The sequence below is a fragment of the Vombatus ursinus genome, unplaced genomic scaffold, assembly GCF_900497805.2.
Source record: "Vombatus ursinus unplaced genomic scaffold, bare-nosed wombat genome assembly UNPS02004573.1, whole genome shotgun sequence".
Classification (NCBI taxonomy): domain Eukaryota; kingdom Metazoa; phylum Chordata; class Mammalia; order Diprotodontia; family Vombatidae; genus Vombatus; species Vombatus ursinus.
Window position 1 is genome coordinate 1,640,858 of NW_020944351.1, and position 20,395 is coordinate 1,661,252.

Here is a 20,395-nt window from a genome sequence, read left to right on the forward strand (position 1 = left end):
TTCCTATTTCATTGTGCCCTCTGGAGTCTCAACTCTATTAACCAATTCTCCTTTATCCTAGCTCTCCTAGAGATCCAAGGAGGATCTCTTCATTTTAACACTGTTTCTGTCATCTTGTGCTAGTAGAAACTCAGTTGAAGCCATGCCTACCCTATCCAATACTTGATTTTCCTTTCATGCCCCTTGACATACATACATACACACATACGCACATGCAGACACACACATATATATGGGAGGATAGTATTCATGTCTAATGTCTAGGATATGGCTCCCTTATATCTATTTAGGGCACTACCATCTTTCCAAGATCCAAGGTTAATTTTTTTTGGGGGGGAGAGCTAGGTAATGGGGTTAAGTGACTTGCCCACGGTCACACAGCTAGCAAGTGTCAAGTGTCTGAGGCAGTATTTGAACTCAAGTCCTCCTGACTCCAGGGCCGGTGCTCTATCCACTGCACCACCTAGCTGCCCCAAGACAAACCACAAATGAAATAGTCCTTACCCTTAAGGAGCTTATATTCTCTCTTGTAAATTCTAAGATAGAGTAGTCAGTTCTCTTCCCTTCCCCTATCCCTCACAATTCCCATAATTTCTACTTCAATAATTGGATCTTCCTTGTTGGTGAGAATCATGTTCAGAATAGAAGTTACCATTGTTATTCCTTCAGTCTCTTAGAAGGTGAAATAGCTAAGGCAAACCAAGAAATTATTAGCTCCTGTACTGTTAGTAAAGAATTGCATCAATTATTTTGATAGTTGATATTTTTCATCGCTATAATGTCATGTTTCTCTTCCAGGCTTGTGATCTGTTTCTTGAACTTCTCATGTATAGCTTCTGTTTGCTTAGGTGGTCTGTAGTATATTTCTATGACAGTATTGCCTTTATTTTGGTCTCCATTGGTGCTTACTCAACTCTTTTTCCTTTATCAAGTTCCTGCCAGTGGTTCCTGAATTTTCTCACCAATATATCTTTTTAATATGCCACGCTAATGCTTCCTACTACCTATTCCTTTTAAATAAGGGGATACCCTTCAGTACTCATAGTTTAGCATGAGTCCTATCCCATTGAGCCTCAGTGATAGATGTTGTTCAGTCGTGTCCAACTTCATGACCTCAATTGAGGTTTCTTGGCAAAGATACTGGAGTGGTTTGCCATTTCCTTCTGTGGCTCATTTTTCAGGTGAGGAAACTGAGGCATACAGGGTTAAGTGACTTGCCTAGGGTCACACAGCTAGTAAGTGTCAGAGGTCATATTTGAACTCGGGTCTCCCTGACTCCAGGACCAGCCCTCTATCCACTGCAGTGCCACCCAGATGCCCTATTGGTGATAGATATTTGAGGTCAAATTTGCTTCTTTACATTACAATGTCTAGTTCACTTTACTTGTCACCCACACTTCATTTATCTGTGTCGTCCAGGTTTTCTGGCACCAAGCCAAGGGCTCTTTTCACTCTAATGTATTGCCTCTGTGCCTGGAGATGGGATGCTTTGCTAAAAGGATGTTTTGGGAAGTGAGGGTTTAAGGTGTCTTTCTAAAGTGTTTGTGTCTTTCTTGCCTTAAATATGATGCAATGACCATAATTGAATTTAAATGTGCTGACAAGATTTTGCAGAGCCTTGAAGTCATCATTTTGCACACACATTTTCAGTGTGCAGGTCTGAAGATGCAAAAAAGTGTAGAAAATCGTGTGGAATGTTCAATGCTTTCAGTGCATCTCCTAAAGTCAGGAGGGAAGTAAAATGGAAAGGGTGCCAGAGTTAGAATCAGAAGGACTGAGCTCTATTATTTACCACCTTGCTGCCCTTGGGGAAATAATAATAATAATAATAATAATAATAATAATAATAATAATAATAATAATGGCTAAAGAGTGGTTTAAAGCTGATAAATTGCTCTTTATACACTATCTCGCCTGAGCCCCACAAACAGCTCAAGTAACAATGGTAATAATGATAATAATAATGATAGCTCTTATTTTTATAGTATGATGGGTACTTGTTATTAGCCTCATTTTACAAAGGAGAAAATTGAAGTTCAGAGAGAGTATCACTAAACCTTCCTCGGCTTCAGCGTCTCCGTCTATAAAATGAGCTAGAGAACTCAGCAATAGAGTCAGAAAATCACAGATTTAGACCTGCATTTAGAGGCCATTTAGTCCAACCCCTTCAATTTGCAGATGGGGAAATTGAGGCTCAAAAATTAAGTGGCTTGCCCAAGGTTACATAGTAAATGAGGAAAATTTGAGCTTGGGTCCTCCTGACTCCAGGAGGCATAGAGGCACCATAGCCACCTTGTCGTGCTTCCTGCTTGAGCAGTTGGCTTAGATAGTTTCTAAGGTCCCTTTCACACCTTTGATCTCATGACCTTTTGGGGAGGGGTCTAGGCAAGAGGGGCAAAATTGCTGATGTTGGTTTGTTTCCTTGTGGTTTGTGCCATTGGTCTGAGGGTGTTGTATAGCAAATGAAGATCTCTGGTTATCTAAGCATTCTAGTAATTGAGGTTTTACACTAATTCACCATTGACAGCATCCGCCTTCTTTCTAATCGATAAACTTAACAGTAGAGCTGAACGTACACTTCTGCCTGTGGGATAAAGAAAGAAATCATCATGTTTTACAGTTGTGAGGTGACCCAATTCTTCAAGGCGCATTAATCAACAAGTATTTATAGAGCATCTCCCTTGTTGCTAGCTCTATGCCTGGCACTGTGAGCCATAGAAAAGGAGCAGCAAAAGACAAGAGCTTGAGATTTTCAGTGTTCAACATTTGCACCAGAAAAACTATGAGGTCTAAGGATGAAACTTCATCTTTTAACTCATACAAATTTAGATATTACTGTTTCTTGATATACTTTAGTACTAGAAATATGAGTTTATGGCATGTAAAAGGCAATTAGTTTAATGTTAGTTACTTAAAATGAATGAGTAATAAAGATAAATGAGAAACATCAAGACCTAGGGAATAGATACTAATGAATTTGACAATTGAAGAAATATTTATTAAGCACCTTCTGTCTGCAAAGCAATATATTGGGCACTGGGGAGATGCAAAGTTTAGATAAGGATGGGAGGAAGGAAACAATTCATTAAGGTCTTTTTATGTTCCGGGTACTATGCTAAGAACTTTACAAATATTATCTCATTTTACCCTCTCAACAACCCTGGGAAATAGGTGCTATTATTAACCCCATTTGAAAGTTAAGGAAACTGAGATAGACAAAGGGTTAAGTGACCTGCTCACAGTTACACAGCCAGTAAATATCTGAGTCTGGATTTGAACTCACTTCTTCCTGACTTCAGGCCCAGTGCTCTATCTACTGTACCACCTGGCTTCCTCCAATAATAAGAGTCCCTCCACTCATGGGAGGAATAATACATAAATATAAAACAATATACAATATTTCATGGTAAGTATATAAGAGAGATACATAACAAAGTGCTAGTCAAGTCCAATGGGGAAAGTTATTACCACTTATGTGATACAGGAGAGCTTCCTGGAAGAGGTGGCACTTTCTTACATTACAAAAAGGGCGTCAGTGGGGCGTGCTGTTCGGCTTCTCTTGTGTGGCCCGCTGGCATACTGAAACCCAGTGAAAACTTGTTTTTTTCAGGTTCCGATCTGCAAGTTTGTGTTTCCAAGGGTCCAACATGTTGTTCACGAAAGATGGAAGAGAAGTACCAAATGTTGGCGCGCTTGAACCTGGAGCAGCTTCTTCAGTCTGCAAGTGTGGAGCTCAAGTTTGTGATTATTCAGAATGCTGCAGTGTTCCAAGGTGAGTACTTGGGCTGGGCAGCTAGATGGCTTCATCTTTTGGCTGGTTAAATGCTAGCCGTGTGGGTGCGTGTGTGTGTGTGTGTGTGTGTGCACGTGCGCGCGCAGGTGCCTGTGTATGTGCATGCATGTGTGTATGTGTGCACGCATTGGCAAAGTGTGAGAACAGAATAGGCAGCACCTTTATCTGCATTAGCCTCTGATGTTAAGATCTTCTACCGAAGTGTCCCCACAATGACTTAAATACATTTTCGTTCAAGATTTGCCTGGATTTCAGGAAAGTTGAGTGTTGTCAAAGCTCATGGTCCTTATGTCCTCTACTTGTCTGTGATTCACTAATTGAGATTCACTAATCTCAGGAGAATTAACTGAATGTAAAGGAGGGGAAGGAGGATTTTCTCCCATCTTGCTGTATACAGTCTCTTAAGAAGAGAGGCAGCATGATGGAGTGGCTAGTGGATTAGCCTTGGAGTCATAATAGACTTGAGTTCTAATCCTTCCTGAGATGCTAGCTGTGTGACTCTTGGGCAAATCACTTAACCTCTCTGTGCTACAGACAATTCTCCAAGGCTATAAAACAGGCAAATTGCTTATCTACATTGGGAGGGGGAATTCCCAAACTAGAAATTCCCTACTCCAATGGGGAATGAAGATGAAAAAGTGACTCAAACCTCTAATTTCAATCTGGAATGAGATTGTATTGCTTCCTGGAGATGGTTTTTGGATAGTCTTTTTTTAAATATAGTTAGAGCACTCTCATTTAGAAAGTGAGAAAAATTGGCTTGTTGGGCCCCATTCTCTCTTCTTTGGGACTTGGCATCCTACAAGTCTCTGTTCTTATTAGAGTTGCCAAATGTTCTCCTTTCTATCTCCACACCATTTCTCCCATACAGTTCTTTGTCACTGCTCACATGGCCACCCCTCAGGGTCAGGCTCAAACTCCTGTCACTTATACTATTGCCATAGCCTCATGCTGCTCTCTCCATCTGAAGTCTCCCCATTGCAGTCCACCCCCCCACTCAGTTGCCCAGGTGTTTTTTCCTACAATGCACATGTGACCCCTTTACTCCCTTACTTGAGAAATTCCAATCTTTGCTTATTGCCTCTAGGATAGGATATAAACTCCTCTAGCATTTATAGCCTCTCATTAAAGCCTGGCCTCAGCCTATTTTACCAGCCTCATTATCCATTACTCCCCTTCTTGCATACTATTGTCCAGCCAAACTGGCCTTACTCCATCTCCCATCTCCAAAGCCTTACACTGCCTGCCTGTCCCCTCTGCCTGGAATGTACTCCATCCTCATCTCTGCCTCTTGCACTCTTTGGTTTCTTTTAAAACTCCAGTCAGGCACTACCTTCTCCATGAAGCCTTTCTTTCCTAAGCCTCCCAACAGACAGTGCCCTCCCTCATTAAACTACTTGGTATTTATTTTGTTTGTGTACTGTATATGCATATATCTGTGTATATTGTTTTCCCCCGGTAGAATGTAAGCTTCTTGAAGGCAAGGGGCTGTTGTATTTTTGTCTGGGTCCCCAATGCCTGGCACATGGTAATAAGTCCTTAATAAGTGCCTTTTGAATGAATGACTGATGAAGGTGGGTGTCCCACCCCTAAAGAGGGACTGAGTATGGAGCCTTTCTTGCCTCAGAATCTCCTGCCACACTTGAGTGTATCTACACATTTGCCTCAGTTAACATATATCTGTCAAGGTCCAGGATTAGCATGAGAGCAGAAGTCCAGATAATCCCCATGCTGCACTGGTAAGCAGTTAATAAAAGACTTGGAGGAGGACTTTTAGCAAAGTTGGTGTTTGTTAAATTGAATTGGGTGAATCTCCTTTGGAAGATTTAGAGGAAGACATGGGTGGGAATCACCCAAGAAGAAAAATCATGGTGGGCCGCAGTCTGTCCCATTGGAGCCCACCTAGGTTGAAGAGATCGTGTACCTATTGAAGTGTAAGGATTCAGGCAGGTCCTGGATTAGATCAGAGACTGACCTGGCAGAGAAGTGGAATGGTTAGGAATGATGGGAAAATGGAATAGGTTTGAAGGGGGAAGGAAGAGCTGAGCCAAATTATCTTCTGCTTCAGAGATACTTTTTGGTTGAATTACTTTATTTGTAGTTGGTTCATTTACAAAATACGGATGTTCTTCGGATGTTCTCTTAGACTGCTGCTTGGTTGGGTAGAGGAGTCACAGTGTTTCATGTAGTTTTCGAATAGACAAAATCGAAGATTGCCTTTCATCCGCTATCGGTAGTGTGATGTAGTAGAAAGAACGCTGATTATGGGGTGGGCCCACCAGACTTAGAATCCTAGCTTATGTGACCTTGGCAATGTCGGTTTATTCACTTGGAGCATAAATTTCTTCACCTGTAAAAATGTGGACCCAGACAAAAATACAACAGCCCCTTGCCTTCAAGAAGCTTACATTCTACTGGGGGAAAACAATATACACAGATATATGCATATACAGTACACAAACAAAATAAATACCAAGTAGTTTAATGAGGGAGGGCACTGTCTGTTGGGAGGCTTAGGAAAGAAAGGCTTCATGGAGAAGGTAGTGCCTGACTGGAGTTTTAAAAGAAACCAAAGAGTGTTAAAGAAGTCCCTTCTTTAACATTTTTTGTATATGGTGACTTCAACTAAATGTGAAATAACTAATGAATGTTCAAGGATAGTATGTAATTATGGCAGCTAGGTGGCACCAGAGTGCACAGAAGGATAGTCCTGGAGTCAGGAAAACATGAGTTCAAATTCAGCCTCAGACACTTCCTAGCTATGTGATGCAGGGCAAGGTACTTTACTCCTGTCTGCCTCAGTTTCCTTAAATATAAAATGGGGATAATAGCACTTACCTCACCCTCCCAGGGTTGTTGTGAGGATCAAATGAGATAATATTTGTAAAAGCTCTTTGTACAGTGCCTGGTAGGTAGTAAGTGTTATATAAATGTTAGTTGCTATTATTATTAATTGTCAAAGTGCATAGTAGAAGAAAGCAATCACTTGCTTCCTTTTCCCTCTGCTTATACCTTATACTGAACACTCATTCTGTGGACCCCGAAGGGCACAAAGAAGTTGCTGACTTATAACTATCACATTGAGGATAATCCTTGCCCCAAATCCCTAATTTCCTCCTCAACATGGCTTTGGACCTTGATCATTGGAATGTTGTTGTTGTAGTTCAGTAGTGTACGACTCTTCATGACCCCCATTTGGGGTCTTCTTGGCAAAGATACTGGAGTGGTTTGCCATTTCCTTCTCCAGCTCATTTTACAGATGAGGAAACTGAGGCAAGCAAGGTGAGGTGACTTGCCCAGAGTCACACAGCCAGTAAATGTCTGAGGTCTGCTTTGAATTTAGGTCCCCCAGACTCCAGGCCTGGGGGCTCTATCCACAGTGCCACCTGGCTGCCCTGATCATTGGAATAATTTCCCCAATTTGCCACTTTCATTTGCCCATCTGAGTGATATAATATTGCTTTTTGATATTTCTCTCTGCGACCATATCAAGATGGAGCATGTTTACCTTGTCCTGGAGTCATGATGTCTTTTTAAATAATGGCTAGCCCAATTGGAGTATGTAAGCAATTAAAGTTTATTTCCTGGTTTCTGGACTGCTGGTCAGTAGAGGCTCCTGGATCTGCAGCTGGAAGGGACTTCAGAGGCTAATAACAGCAACCATAATCCATTCTCCTTATTTTACAGATAAGGAAACTGAGACTCTGGAAGATTTAGTGACTTGTTCAAAGTGACATAGGTAGTAAGCATCAGAGGGGTTACTAGAACCTAGGTCCACACCCACATAAAGCTCCTGGGGACTGCTGATAGAGGGAGCTTTTCAGCTTTTTGTATTTCAGTTTTCAAGAGGCCTTTTGCCCTTATAAATTGAACCTAGGGTGCTTGGCTACAGTCGCTCGAGTTTTCTTTCCCTAATAGTGTTTTGTTAATGATTGGTGCAGTAAAATAAAGTTTTTTATTTTCATTGTTTGCCTCATTTGCTCAATTTCATTTACTTAGATGTGCTCAGTAATATAGGGGCAGCCCAATGCTTCTCTGTTTCTGCTTAATTAATTCTTCTTGGGAAAACTTCCTTTCCTTTTTCCTTTCTTGTCTGCTCTTCAGTACAACTGCTTTTTCATTTTCCCCCTCCTTTCCCCTCCTGAAGCCTGTGATGATTCTTTAACTTATAAAAGAAACCATTTTCCTATTTGGTTGAGGGTGAGCCAGTCTTTTCTTCATTCCCTACTGAGAAGACAAGCTTCATATGAATAGATGCCTTATGTTGGCTTCCAAGGCACCATGATGCTCAGGCCCTAGGTTGGCCTCTGCCTGCATCTGGGACTTGGAAGCCATTGATGCTGTCGTTTCATGTTTTGATTAAATGTGTCCTGGCAATGTTTGTTCTACTTGATTGACTGCCCTCCATTCTGTGTGACTGCTTAGGGTCATCCTTTCTCTTTAGGTCATTTGGCTCAAGGCAATTGACCTTAGATGAGGTGGGTTCTTATGACTGTGGAATAAGTTGTAACCTTTGTTATTGGAAACTTGTGTCACTGGTGTAATTTGTCCTGGAATAGATTGCCATCCAGAATAGGACCTTGGAGTTGGGTTTCTTTAGCCTGACATTTGATCTGAAGCTTGAGGTCTCATTGAGACCAGAGTCTCTTTTCAAGGCTACTGTGCGATGTGATTTTTCCAGTTGCCAGAGTCCTTGTTGTTGAGTTCTGTTTCTTGTTAAAGTGGAGGGGAGTACCTCAATAAGAATTCTCAGAGATCCTGTTCAGTAGAGCCTGGGGCTGATCTTAGAATTGCTGGTGTTTCTTGAGCTTTGGTTCTCCAGCTCATGACCCTTCTGCCTCAGGCCAGACAAGGATAGTGGAGTTTCCCAGAGCCCCATTCTCCTAGGGGTCACATGAGCAAAGGGCAGAGCTCCTGGAGGTCCAGCCTTACTGGAGCTTTGCCACCAAAGACAGTAGCAAAACTCACATGTGAGAATACAGGTCCTGGAAACCCCACTGCCACCTGAGCTGTTGTGGGAGCTGGATTCCATCACTAGACCCTGGTCCCAGGTTGCATAGTGCAGCACCTGAATGATCTCTTTATAGACTCCAGTGGCCACTGTTAATCACTAGTAATATCCAATTGCTGGTGCTTGGAAGGAACAGCAACTCTTGGTATATCATTCTGTGCGAGTGTACCAGCATGGTATATGTGTCTCCTTGGGATGGCTATGGCTTTCTATATTGAGAGTTTTCTCTTCCACAGTTGCAATTACTTCTTTGTGTGCTTGAATATTTCTCAGCATGGGATAGTGTAATGAGTACTGGATTTTCTGGCAGAGCATCTAGACTTGGGGTTCAATTTACTAGCTGTGGGATCTGGGGCATTCGACTTCAGTTCTCTGAGCTTCAGCTTTTCTTCAGTAAAATGGGGATACCTGTCCTGCCTCTCTCCTTGTTGCGCTAGTTGAATAAAATGGAGGAGTGAAAACATGTTGACAAGTGATTTACAAACAGGAGAGGGTTCCTAATCTCTAAACCTTTCTTGGGGGTAATTGTGAGTCCCTTGTGGAAGGCTGGACAAAGGAAGTCATTGTGTTCTCTATCCTTTCACTTGAGTTCAAAGAGCCACCCTGTGAAGGCAATTCAATTCAACAAACATTAAGTGCCTACTACTTGCTCAGCAATGAGCCACACACTGGGGGAGTTGCAAGACTGAAGGAAGACATTTTCAATGCTTCTTGGAGCTCACAGTGTGTGTGTGTGGGGGGGGGGGGTGAGCTACAACACATCCCTAAATGATTATGCCATGAAACAGAACATGGTAAGAATGTAGGAGAATACAATCAGCATGCTACACAAGGTATGAGAGAAAAAAGTCATTTCTGTCTTAGGAGGAGTGAGAACCAGTTTTGTGGAGGAATTGAAACTGAGTCTTTGAAATCTCATCCATCTTCAAGTGTAGAGATGAGGGAAGGGCAATTCCAGGCCTAGGGAATGATGGTAGCTACAGTTCAGAAGCAGAACAGGGTGGGGGAAGGGGCTTCATGGCAACGGACAGTGAGGAGTTTAGTTTGGTTGGAGCGTAGAGTATGGAGACGGGAGTGTTGTTGTTCAGTCATGTCTGATTCTTTGAGACTCCATGGACCGTACTGTCCAAGGGTTTTTTTGGCAAAGTTACTGGAGTAGTTTGCTATTTGCTTCTCCAGTGACAAACAGAGGTTGACTTACCCAGGGTCACACAGCTAACGTGTCTGAGGCCGGATTTGGACTCAGGTCTTCCTGACTCCAGGTCCAGCGCTCTATGCAGTCAGTCACCTACCTGCCTCCTAAATTTCACACATCTCCTCTGAGCCGGAAATGAACCAGCTATGGAGAAGGGAGTAGGATGAGAAAAATTAGGTTGGCATCGGATTGTTGAGGTCATTGAATGTTGGGATGAAGAGTCTATACTTTACATGGCAGGTAGCACGGACATGCATAGGGAACATTAATCTGGGGAGAGGTGGGAGGGATTGTTTCGAGTGGTGAGATTCAATATGAGGCTATTGTGAGGATCCAGGTAATGAGGTCTTGTATTAGAGTAGGGGTGGGAGGAGAGGGGATAGTTTTGAGAGATCACAGAGGTAGAAATGGACAGGATTGCCTTTTCCGTCTTCTTCACCTCTCACATCCACAGATGACTGCAGGTTTCCCGGTATGACTTACAGAAATAGGGAAGTGAAGAGGATGTAGTGTATTTGAAGTCTGAGTGGGTCATCAAGGTAAAGATAAGAAAGAGAAACCCAGAGAGCAGGAATCCCCAGATTAAATTGGGGATTCATTCATCTGCATAGAGGTAATATTGAAAGGTATGAGTTACTAAGGGAAAAAATATACAGACAAAGAGTTCCTAGGAATCTTCACAGAAAGAAATCAGGACTAAAAAAGATGATAGGCTCAGAGATTTAAGGCTGAAAGAGATCTCCGAGGCTCCCTGGTCCAGCTCTCAGGTCCTCTGAGTTCTTTCTACCATACAATGAAGGAGGTGGGAAAGGAGTGATTATGAGAGGTAGGTAGAATACCAGGAGAGTATAGTGCCTCTGAAGCTGAAGGAGGAGAGAGTAGCAAGGGAGGAGGAGGTTGGAAGTGATGAATTCTATTGAGAAGTTGAGTAGGATATAAAGATTGAGGAAAAGACTGTCGATTTGACAATAAGAGTGATTGGTGACTCTTGGAGAGCACTTTCAGTAGCATTAAGGGACTGAATAGGTGGAAAGGAAGTAGAAGCATCAGGTACAGATCTGCTACTTGCAAGGGAGGGGAAAGAGTGGGGAGAGAGACAGGAGGGAGGGGGACAGGAGTCTGGTGTGTATCAAGGCAAATTTTAAAAAATCATGAAGGATACTTAAACATGTTCGTAGGCAGATGATGAAGTCAATGGAGAATTAGGAAGATGCACCAAAGAGAAATGATCGCAGAAATAGGGAGCTAGGTTTAAGGAAATCCTTAGTTTTGGTAGAAAGTAGGAATGTTTTCCTCAGAGAGGAGAACACCTGCGCTAGGAAGGAGACTATCTAGGCAATGACAATTACAAAAAAATAAATAAATAAATAAATTTAAAAAAAAAAAAAAAAGGCTTCACTTCCACAGAAGTTCAATCCTGCTTAAGTCACTTCCTAAAGCCCCATAGGTCCCTGTCTGGCCCGTTATGGGCTCTTTGTACATAAGGAATGCTTATAATACCAGGTGACTAACCTCACAGAGTCTTGGCAGAAAGATACCTTCTGGGTCCCCCTTGATGAGCCTCCAGCTATCTGATACTGTTTGTGTTGAAAGGTCGCATTCAACTCCTCTCTATCTGTGGAAGGCAAGAACCAAGTGAAGAAATTTGCCTCTTTCTTTCTCTTCTCCCTTTTGTCTTTCCATCTACCCTTCATAGTTTTTAAATAATTTGGTCCCTCTGGGTTTGCCCTCCCACCACTACCAGCCTCTTAATAAATCCGGCCAAGGTTAGTACATAAGCAAAGAATAACTCCTCAGGGCAATTATGGTTGAAATAACTTCAGGCACTTTAATCAAGCAAAGCCTTTTGTCCCTCCCCCACTCCTTCACAGTTAATATGTGACTAAATAATGGCTTCAATGTTGAGGAACGAGTTTTTGAGATTAAATCATTTATTAATTTAGATTTTTATAATACAGTAAGTCTTTAGAGTAAGGCTCCAAGTTGTATTTTCCATCTTCCTCTCCTCCCCTCCTGGTCCACCCCTCTCTCCACACTGGCCTGTTAGCTCTCTTGTTTTTCATGTTTCTTGCCATGGGTCTCACTAGACCTGAGCCCTGTTAAAGTCCTGGACATAAACTGATGTTACTCTGACATAGCCCTTTCTTCTTGGAAAATAATCCACAGGAGGGAATAATTACATTGACTTTTAATCAGAACTTAACTCATTTATTACAGCTAAATGTAACAACATTAAGCCAAATAGAAGAAATTTGGGAACACATACTATGAACATGAGGTAAAGTTACATATCCTCAAAAATGTAAATTATTAATCAAACCACTCAGCTGTACAGTAAAGCTCTAGTAATCCCATTATAAAAGAGTGCATTTCTCATCAGAGTCCAGAAGATGGTGAGTTTAATTAGTTCACTTTGATGGCTCCCTGACTCAGGAAAATATCTTTGGTTACCAATTTTTAAAATGAGATTCTTTATTAGAGTTTCTTTTTCTTTTCTTTCTTTTTTTTTAAAGCATGTGAAGTAGTTAAAAGTCATTTAACTTGTAAACTCATAACTTTGGGTTATGTCAAAGCCATATAGTTTTAACTGAATGTAGAATTTCAGAAATAAAGAGCATTGCAAATCTTTTTTCTCTGTGCCAATTGGGCAAGATGTTGATTAAAAACAGCTTGAAGAAAATGACCTTTAGAGTAAGCCAAAAGGTGGAAAAAATGGTTCACAGAAACTTCCAGGGCCTCAGTTTCCTCTTTGTTTTGTTTTAGTTTCTTCATTCTTAAAAAAGGGAATTGGACAAGATCTTGAAGATCCCTTCCAATATCAGAGCACATGGTCTAATGATCTTCCATCACAGCCCTCATTTCAGGAGCACTTGTAACATTTAAATCCTGGCATCATCATCAGCAAAAACATTTACTAGTTCTAAGTAAAGGGAGTAGTTATTGTCCTCATCCTCCAGGAAAGGAAAATACCAATTTTGTCTGGAGTGATTTTTCATCACTCCTCCCTGCCTGGAATTTGTGTACTTAAAAAAAACATATGTTTTTCCTCCTCTGTCTGTTTCATGGAGTTGTTCTACCTGATATTAGGGTAATGAACCATATGTCTTAGAGACCTGAATTCTCCCAACAGTATAGTAAAAGGTATCTTTTCTCTCTCCAAAGTAGGAATGGTAATACAGAAATAACACTTTTTCCTTTCATTGATTTTTCTGGGGCTGAGGAGAGGTAGCATGGCATAGCGGAGGGAGAACCATCCCTGAAGTCAGGAAGACCTGGGTTCAGGTCCTGCCTCTGACACATCCTGTCAGTCTGACCCTGGGCAAATCTCTTAACCTCTCAGTGCTAAGACTAGAAGTTACAGAGTATACTGACCTTTATTGTTAGAGAGAGTTTACTTATCTGTAACTTCCTCATACCAATGAAATCACAGCTCTAGTCCCTATTGCTAAGTCTTCTAAAAAAATTGAATGCTATTTATTTTGAATTTTTCATGCAACAATCATATCCCAGTACTACCCCTTTACTTACTGTGGGAAAAACCCAGATAAGCAAACAAAATCAGGTTAATTCTTGATTTTTCTCTCTCACTAAACTATTTCTCCCTCATTCCCCACATCTAGTTAGCTATGATGTCCTGTTGATTTTTCTCTTATCATGTCTTGCAGTGGAAAAGAGATAGTTGAGTAATGTGACAAGAATGAGCATCTCTGGATGAACTACCCAAGTGATAGGTTTATACAAAAAGACCCAGAGGATGGCCTTTGGAACTTTGGTTGAATCTTTTAAGGAAGATTCACAGGAAAATATGGAAAAGAACCCGACAGCAGCCTATATTCCATATTCTTCTTTAGCAGAGTAGGGGCAGGGGAATGGGTTTTGGCATGTCCATACTGACGAGCTCACTGATTCATTAAAACTCCCTTAGCTCATGTCCCATGTCAGTCCAGTGTTTGGATTATTGAAATAGCCTCCTAATTGTTCTCCCTACCTCTAGTCTCTCCCCATTCCTTCTTCCAATCGATTTTGCGTGTTCTGTTAGATTAATCTTCCCATGACATTGTTTTCATAATATCCACCTTCTCACAAACTTTAAGTAGTTTCCTGTTGCCCATAGGATAAAGAACAAAACCCTTAAGCCTAGCATTCAAGGCCTTCCACGGTGTGATCACAACTTAATCTTCTAGCTTTACTTCACTTTATTCCCTTATCTGAATTCCAGCCAAACTGATCGACTTATTGTCCTCCCAGCATAGCTTGTGTTTTTTACCCCTCTGCCCACACCATCTCCCCAGTCTGAAATAATAACTGCTCACAGTTATTTGGATAAAGCTTTATAGTTACGATGTGGCTTTTATGTAGATCATACCATTTGCTACAAACTTTCCCCTTTACCTCACCAAGGTTACTTTACAGATTCTTTAAGCCTTAATTTCTGTATCTGTACCATAGGGATAACAATATGTGCACTACATAATCCAGAGGGTCAGAACTTTTGTAAAATGATAAAGAATAAAAAATATGACCTGCTGTCATTATCCAAGTGAAGATGGATGATATTTAGTTGGAAATATGTAAATAGTGTGCAGGTCTAGAGATGTAGATTTAAAAATCACAAGCCTAGAGGAGGTAGCTGAAATCAAAAGAATGGATGAACTGTGAAGGAGAGTATAAAAGGAAAAGAACAGTGTACCAATGACAAAGTCATGAGTGGATGCCCATGCAAAGGGTTTGAGAAAAGGAAGAGAAGCCAGAAAAAGGAGGCAGAGGAGTGGTAGGAAAGATGGGAAGAAAATTCTAAAACAGGACATGAACTGGGAAAGAGATCTTGAAGCCCCATCCAGTCAAACCTCCTTATTTTACAAAGGAGGGAACTCAAGGTCATCCATGGAACACAACTTGTCCAAAGTCACATGGCTGAAGAGAGGAGAATGTTTCAGTAAAACATGTGAACAATAGTGTCCTGCTACACAGTGGTTGAGTAGGATGAAGACTAATTAGGTGGCTTAAGAATGAAGTCGGTGGGGTGATGAACTTCCTTAAGCAAAAAGCTGTTCTCTAAGCTTGAAAACAATGCATTTGGATATACGTTATGCTAATTTCAAGTCATTCTTCTTTTCCTTAAAGTAGGTTTTTCCTTATCAAGGTTGACCCAGGTACCACATGAACCTGAAAGTAATAAAAACGTATGGAAAACATTGCAAGTCTGACTTTTTATCCATTTGAATAGATCTTGCCTCCCAGTTGGTGAGGTTTTGTCCTCTACAGTGTGGTTTCGTTGTCTCTCTCCAACTGGGGAAAAGAGTTTCATGCATCTAAGACCTTTCCAGCTGGGTGATGATGCTTCCCAAATGAACCTAACAATGTGTTGGAACCTCAACATTGGCAACCTGCAAGATGGCTCGAGAAGTATTGCTTGCCACCATTTTCTTCCCCCAAGAATGTATATCCTGCTCACTCAGTCTCTGCAAAGGGAGGCTTGAGGAGCACTGGGTTGAGTCCTGACTGAATTTAATGCCATGTTGTTCCTTGTACCCATTTTTAGATATGTATTTACTCCCAGAGCCTAACATAGAACACACAGTAGGATCATATAACTTGAGAGTGGAAAGGACCTAAGAGATCATCTGATCTCGTCCTCTCCTTTCATAAATGGAAAAACTTGAGGCCCAGAGAGGTCAAATGATTTTTTGGTCACACAAGTAGCAAGTGGTAGAGTTGAGATTTGAAATCAGGTCTTCTGGCTTCAAATCCAGCATCTGTTCTACTATACTAATGATCCCCTAGTAGGAGGTATAGTAGAGGAAGAGAATTGTAGTCTTACCATGATATACTAGTACAGCAACATTTCCTAACACCTCATAAAAGATAACACATACACACACACACCCCTTTAGAGTTCATTTTGAGACTCTTCAGTTTGACATCTATAGGGATTGCTAGTTTGACCAATGCCGTTAGGCCAGATGGTATTATTTTGCACCAAGTTTAATTTCTTCCTGCCAAAGCTTTAGACTTCTTTTCACTGATAAAGATCAGGGGAAATTGTCTGGCATTTACAAATCCCATCCAGGCGTATCTGTTACAATGCTCACTTAGCAAAGTTTATTAGATTATTAGGGTTTTAAAACCCTTGGGCTTCTTCATTATTGAAGTTAAAAAAACACACCCCCCCAAACATCTTCAACAAATTTAAGTGGTATAATTCGACACTGGACTTGTCTTACAGGCATTTTAGAATTATGAAAATGATTTAAATAGCATTTGGCTCCTGAGAAACTTGCTGAGATTGACAGTGACACAATCCAAAGCAGTTATGAATGGAATGGAATTTTGGTACTTTCTGTCTACCTAGGGTAGAGAGGCTTTAAAAAAAATTTGTAGCTAAAATAAGTTTGCTACGGTTAATTAAGAAATGATTCACATAGGTAATTATCTCCACAACACCACACTGCCTCTCATTGCTCCCCTCCTGGTTGTTATAGGCCAAGAGTAGTTAGAAGCAGGACTGGAGCTTGGGACCACAATATGAGGAAAGACTATTATGTCTTTCTCTCACAATTTCATGCTTGTGGAAGTTCTTTAGACCTGAGGAAGTATTCTCAAATTATTAAATAGCTTTTATTATGCATATCTGAATATATGCATAATATGAGAAATAATAGACATAGTATTTTTGTGACACAGTGGATGATTTTCATAATTTTTGCATACAGCAACTTCCTTAAGGAATTTCAAATGATTTGATACAGACTCTTTCTTTGTGATGTTTTGACTTAGGCTGAAGTTTCCTGTTGCATTATTATGAAGAAGAGGTGGGGTCTACTGAGCAAATTAATAGCAGACCTAAGATTACAGGAGACATGTTTAATTTACTTGAGAAAACAAGTTGTCTTCAAGGACTTTAGCAAGCTCATTAATTAGGTGTATGTAAATAATACTGCTAATTTCCAATGGATTATTTGCCCATTAAGGCAAACCTAGCAAGACCTCCACTCGGAAACACGTTAGCTATTGGTTTAAATTCCTATAGGTGTTTATAGCAGCAAAGCTACATTTCTTTAAAATAATCTATAATTCACACTTCATTAATTGCTAAATTTGCTAAAATTAGCTCAAATTAGTGAGGCATGAATTGATTCTATGGGTTAACTCCTGACAGGTAAGAAAGGTGGCTGCTTGGGGCAACTTACAAGGTAAGTTCAGGAGAGTTCTTAGAGTGCCTACTGAATGCTTACCTGTATGCATCCTCCTTGAGTGCCCATGAATAAGTGCAGTCATCTGTTGGCTTCTGAGTCAGTACCTTTCAAGTCTTTTCAGTTAAAGGAATTTTCCTAGTGGGAAATATTCTTTGAACACAAAGCATTATCTTTATAAACTTATTTGTGACATTGAATTGAAGCAGAATTATTCTCACTGAGTCTGCAAAAAATATCAGAGCAACTGATATTACTGAACGTTGTTTTAGTATATAGTCAGTTCTGCTATAACATGTATTTCAGAAACTCAAATTTATTCCAGTTATTGACATATTAGGGAGCATAAAGTGAATTTTGAATTTGCTTCTGCTCAATTTCTTCCTGGAAAAAAGAACGAGAATGAAGAAAACTGTACCACTTCACAATAAGTCATTAACTGCACAACCCTTCTGACACCTACTTCCACAAGCAAACTTCAGGTCTTTGTCAAGGTAAAATGCCATATTTAATATATATCTTCTGGTACAATAGGAGCTGTAAGCTGAGAAGGTCTGGTCCTCACCACGTCTATCCCCATCCCCACCCTTTTCTGCCATGGCCTCTGGCCCCGAGGCCCCAGGCCTGGAATTGTGGCCTGCCCGACTTGTTCTTGCAGCCTGGGGCTTCCAACACTATTAATTGTAGTATTTATGTGTTTCTTTACCATTTAACATGTATAAAACTGTGCTACCATTTTTATTAGGTTCCTATCTTTTTTTTGTGTATGTCACTGATGAAATTATTTTTTTGTTTTTTTAATCTCAAAAATTGTGCTTTATTTTGAAGTATTTGATATAAGAATAATAACCTGGAATATTTGCATGGATTCATTCATGCCTGTATTTATCCAAACTATTTGATAATCATAGGACTGATGATGTTTTTGAGCCTGATGTCCCTAATTCCATTTTTCCTCATAAGTTCTGTGTTTTTTATTGCATGAGTTTGTGTAGCACTGTCCTTTTTGGGGAACACATATGTCTTGTTACAGCAGAACTTCTTGGACTTGTAATCTTATCCATTTGTGGGGTCCCTTTTGAAACTGAGGCTTTTGACTTTCTAAAAGTTCCAAAGTTGTTTAGTTCTCTCCCCCTTGCCCCCTCCAATTATTTTCAGATGGACATCAGAATAGCGAGTTAATTTATAAGGTACAATTTGAATGCTGTTATAACTTTCACTGTCAGAGGAGATGACCCTAAAACCCCTCTCTGGACCTTGTCTCCTATTGAGACCAACAAAAATGTTATGCCTTGAATGTGGTCTTAATTATGTAGTCTTAAGGATGTTAGGAATTCAGAAAGCATGCGTGTGGGTATTGGTGCAGAGGTTGTGTTCAAGTCTCATGATGAGTGGATTGAGCTAAGAAGTAGGAGATCTGGTTTCTATGCCCCATTGGGTCACTAACAGAGAAGGAACTAGAATGAGGTGACTGGTCCATTGCCTCAGATATGACATATCAAGAGCTCACTTGTTGGCCCTGCCCCCATTAGCCCACTCTTTCATCCCTGGGCTGCTACCATCCCTTATTTCATGACTATGACACCTCTTTCCCTATTCACCTTCCTGGTGGAGTGGGTTGAATTTTATCTTATTACTGACCAGCCTAGCCCTCTGGCTACCTCCTCCCTCCCATAAGTATGAGATCACTTAGGAGGATCAACAGCAAAGACAGTTGAGGGCAATTGCTCTTTCCTTCCTTTTCATAGTAAACCTGACTGTAGTCCTCTTTTTGTTACTATCTTCCTCTTCTCCCTCTTTGCAATGTGCCTCCTGAGACTTTCTTCCATTGTGGTTTAATAGAAAGATAAGTGACTTTATAATCAGAAGACCTGGGTTCAAATTGTGTCTCCCCCACTTACTACCTGGTGGACCTTGGACAAGTTGCTTCATCTCTCTGAGCCTCAGTTTCACCATTCATAAAATGAGGTTGGATTAGATGATATCCAAAGTCCTTTCCAGCTCTAAATCAAGGCTTCTAGACCTTTTCCTCCCATGTTCTTTTCATTATGTGGTACTTCCTGAAACTTAGTCCTATTCCTAAGATGTCACATCTCTTGATACTCTTTCCAAGTCTGTTTTGTTTATCATGTCCTTTGACGTACAGGACTGGAAGGAGGAGTTGGCATACTCTTCTGTGCCCTATACATTCTCCTTCCCCCACCCCCGTAACTTTCAAACTTTCCCTCTGTCATTATCCCTCACCTCCTTTAGAGTGTACTCCATCCTCTGGATCCTGGTATCAGGGTCACTTCTATTTCCTCAGAATGCCCAATACCTGACTGATAGTAATTTCTACTCTAGGCCTGGCTTTCTTTAAACATTTTGGCCTCCCATTTCCTCAACCTCCCCAGTTCTCATGATCTCTGTCTCCAGTCTACCTCAGCCATACACAGAAAGAGTGGTCATACCTTCTAGTGCCTCCCCCGACCCACCATGATTCTCCCCAAATCAACTGAATTTGGTTTCAAATGCCTGAATTTCTTGTTATGGCTCTGGTCACTGACCTTGAGCATGTTACAAGGTCAGAGGTTTTAGAGCTGATAGAATGGATTGTAGAGATTGTCTACTCCAACACTTTTATTTTACAAGGGGCAGGGAGAAGCTAGAGTAAGAACTAGAATGGTTGAGTGATTTGCCCAAGGTCACCCAGGTAACAAATAGAGCCAATATTTGCAGCCATTCTGTATGCCTCAGTTTGCTTTTCTTTGAGATGAGGGCTGTCAAACAATATGATCTCAGAGGCCTCTTCTAGCTCTGAAAATTCTATATTTTCTGTGATTCCAATGATTTCCTGTTTGTATTGAGAACACTGGGCCCTCTAGCTATCAGCCTAAAGGGGGGAAGGTGACGAATCTGAACTGTTTCATTAGTGCCAGATAAACCAAAGGCCATAATTTTGAGCTCTATCAGACTTGTGGAAGTGCTAAATTTGCCATTAGGAATAAATATGGTGACTTGAGGTTATTTATAGTCATTTCTACTGTCCATTGGGAACTGTCAGTGTCAAAGGATGCTGTGTCAATCAAGTTATCTTGAATCAGTTTAGCAGCTACTAAGTCTCTGATATATCAGGTAGCCAATCATCATGCAGAGCCTGACTGAATTATTTATTTTGTTAGGATGAAAATGTCTTGTCTTTATTGGGTTTCCTTTGAGGAACT

The 20,395-nt window shown here is 40.8% G+C and overlaps 1 protein-coding gene across 1 annotated transcript in view; it reads left to right on the top strand.

Moving 5' to 3' along the window:
* GPC3 (glypican 3) overlaps positions 1-20,395 on the top strand; it is a 686,351-nt gene that overhangs the window by 34,081 nt on the left and 631,875 nt on the right. Inside the window, 1 exon segment of the mRNA XM_027837815.1 lies at positions 3,611-3,772. Coding sequence (XP_027693616.1) covers positions 3,611-3,772 — 162 coding nt within the window.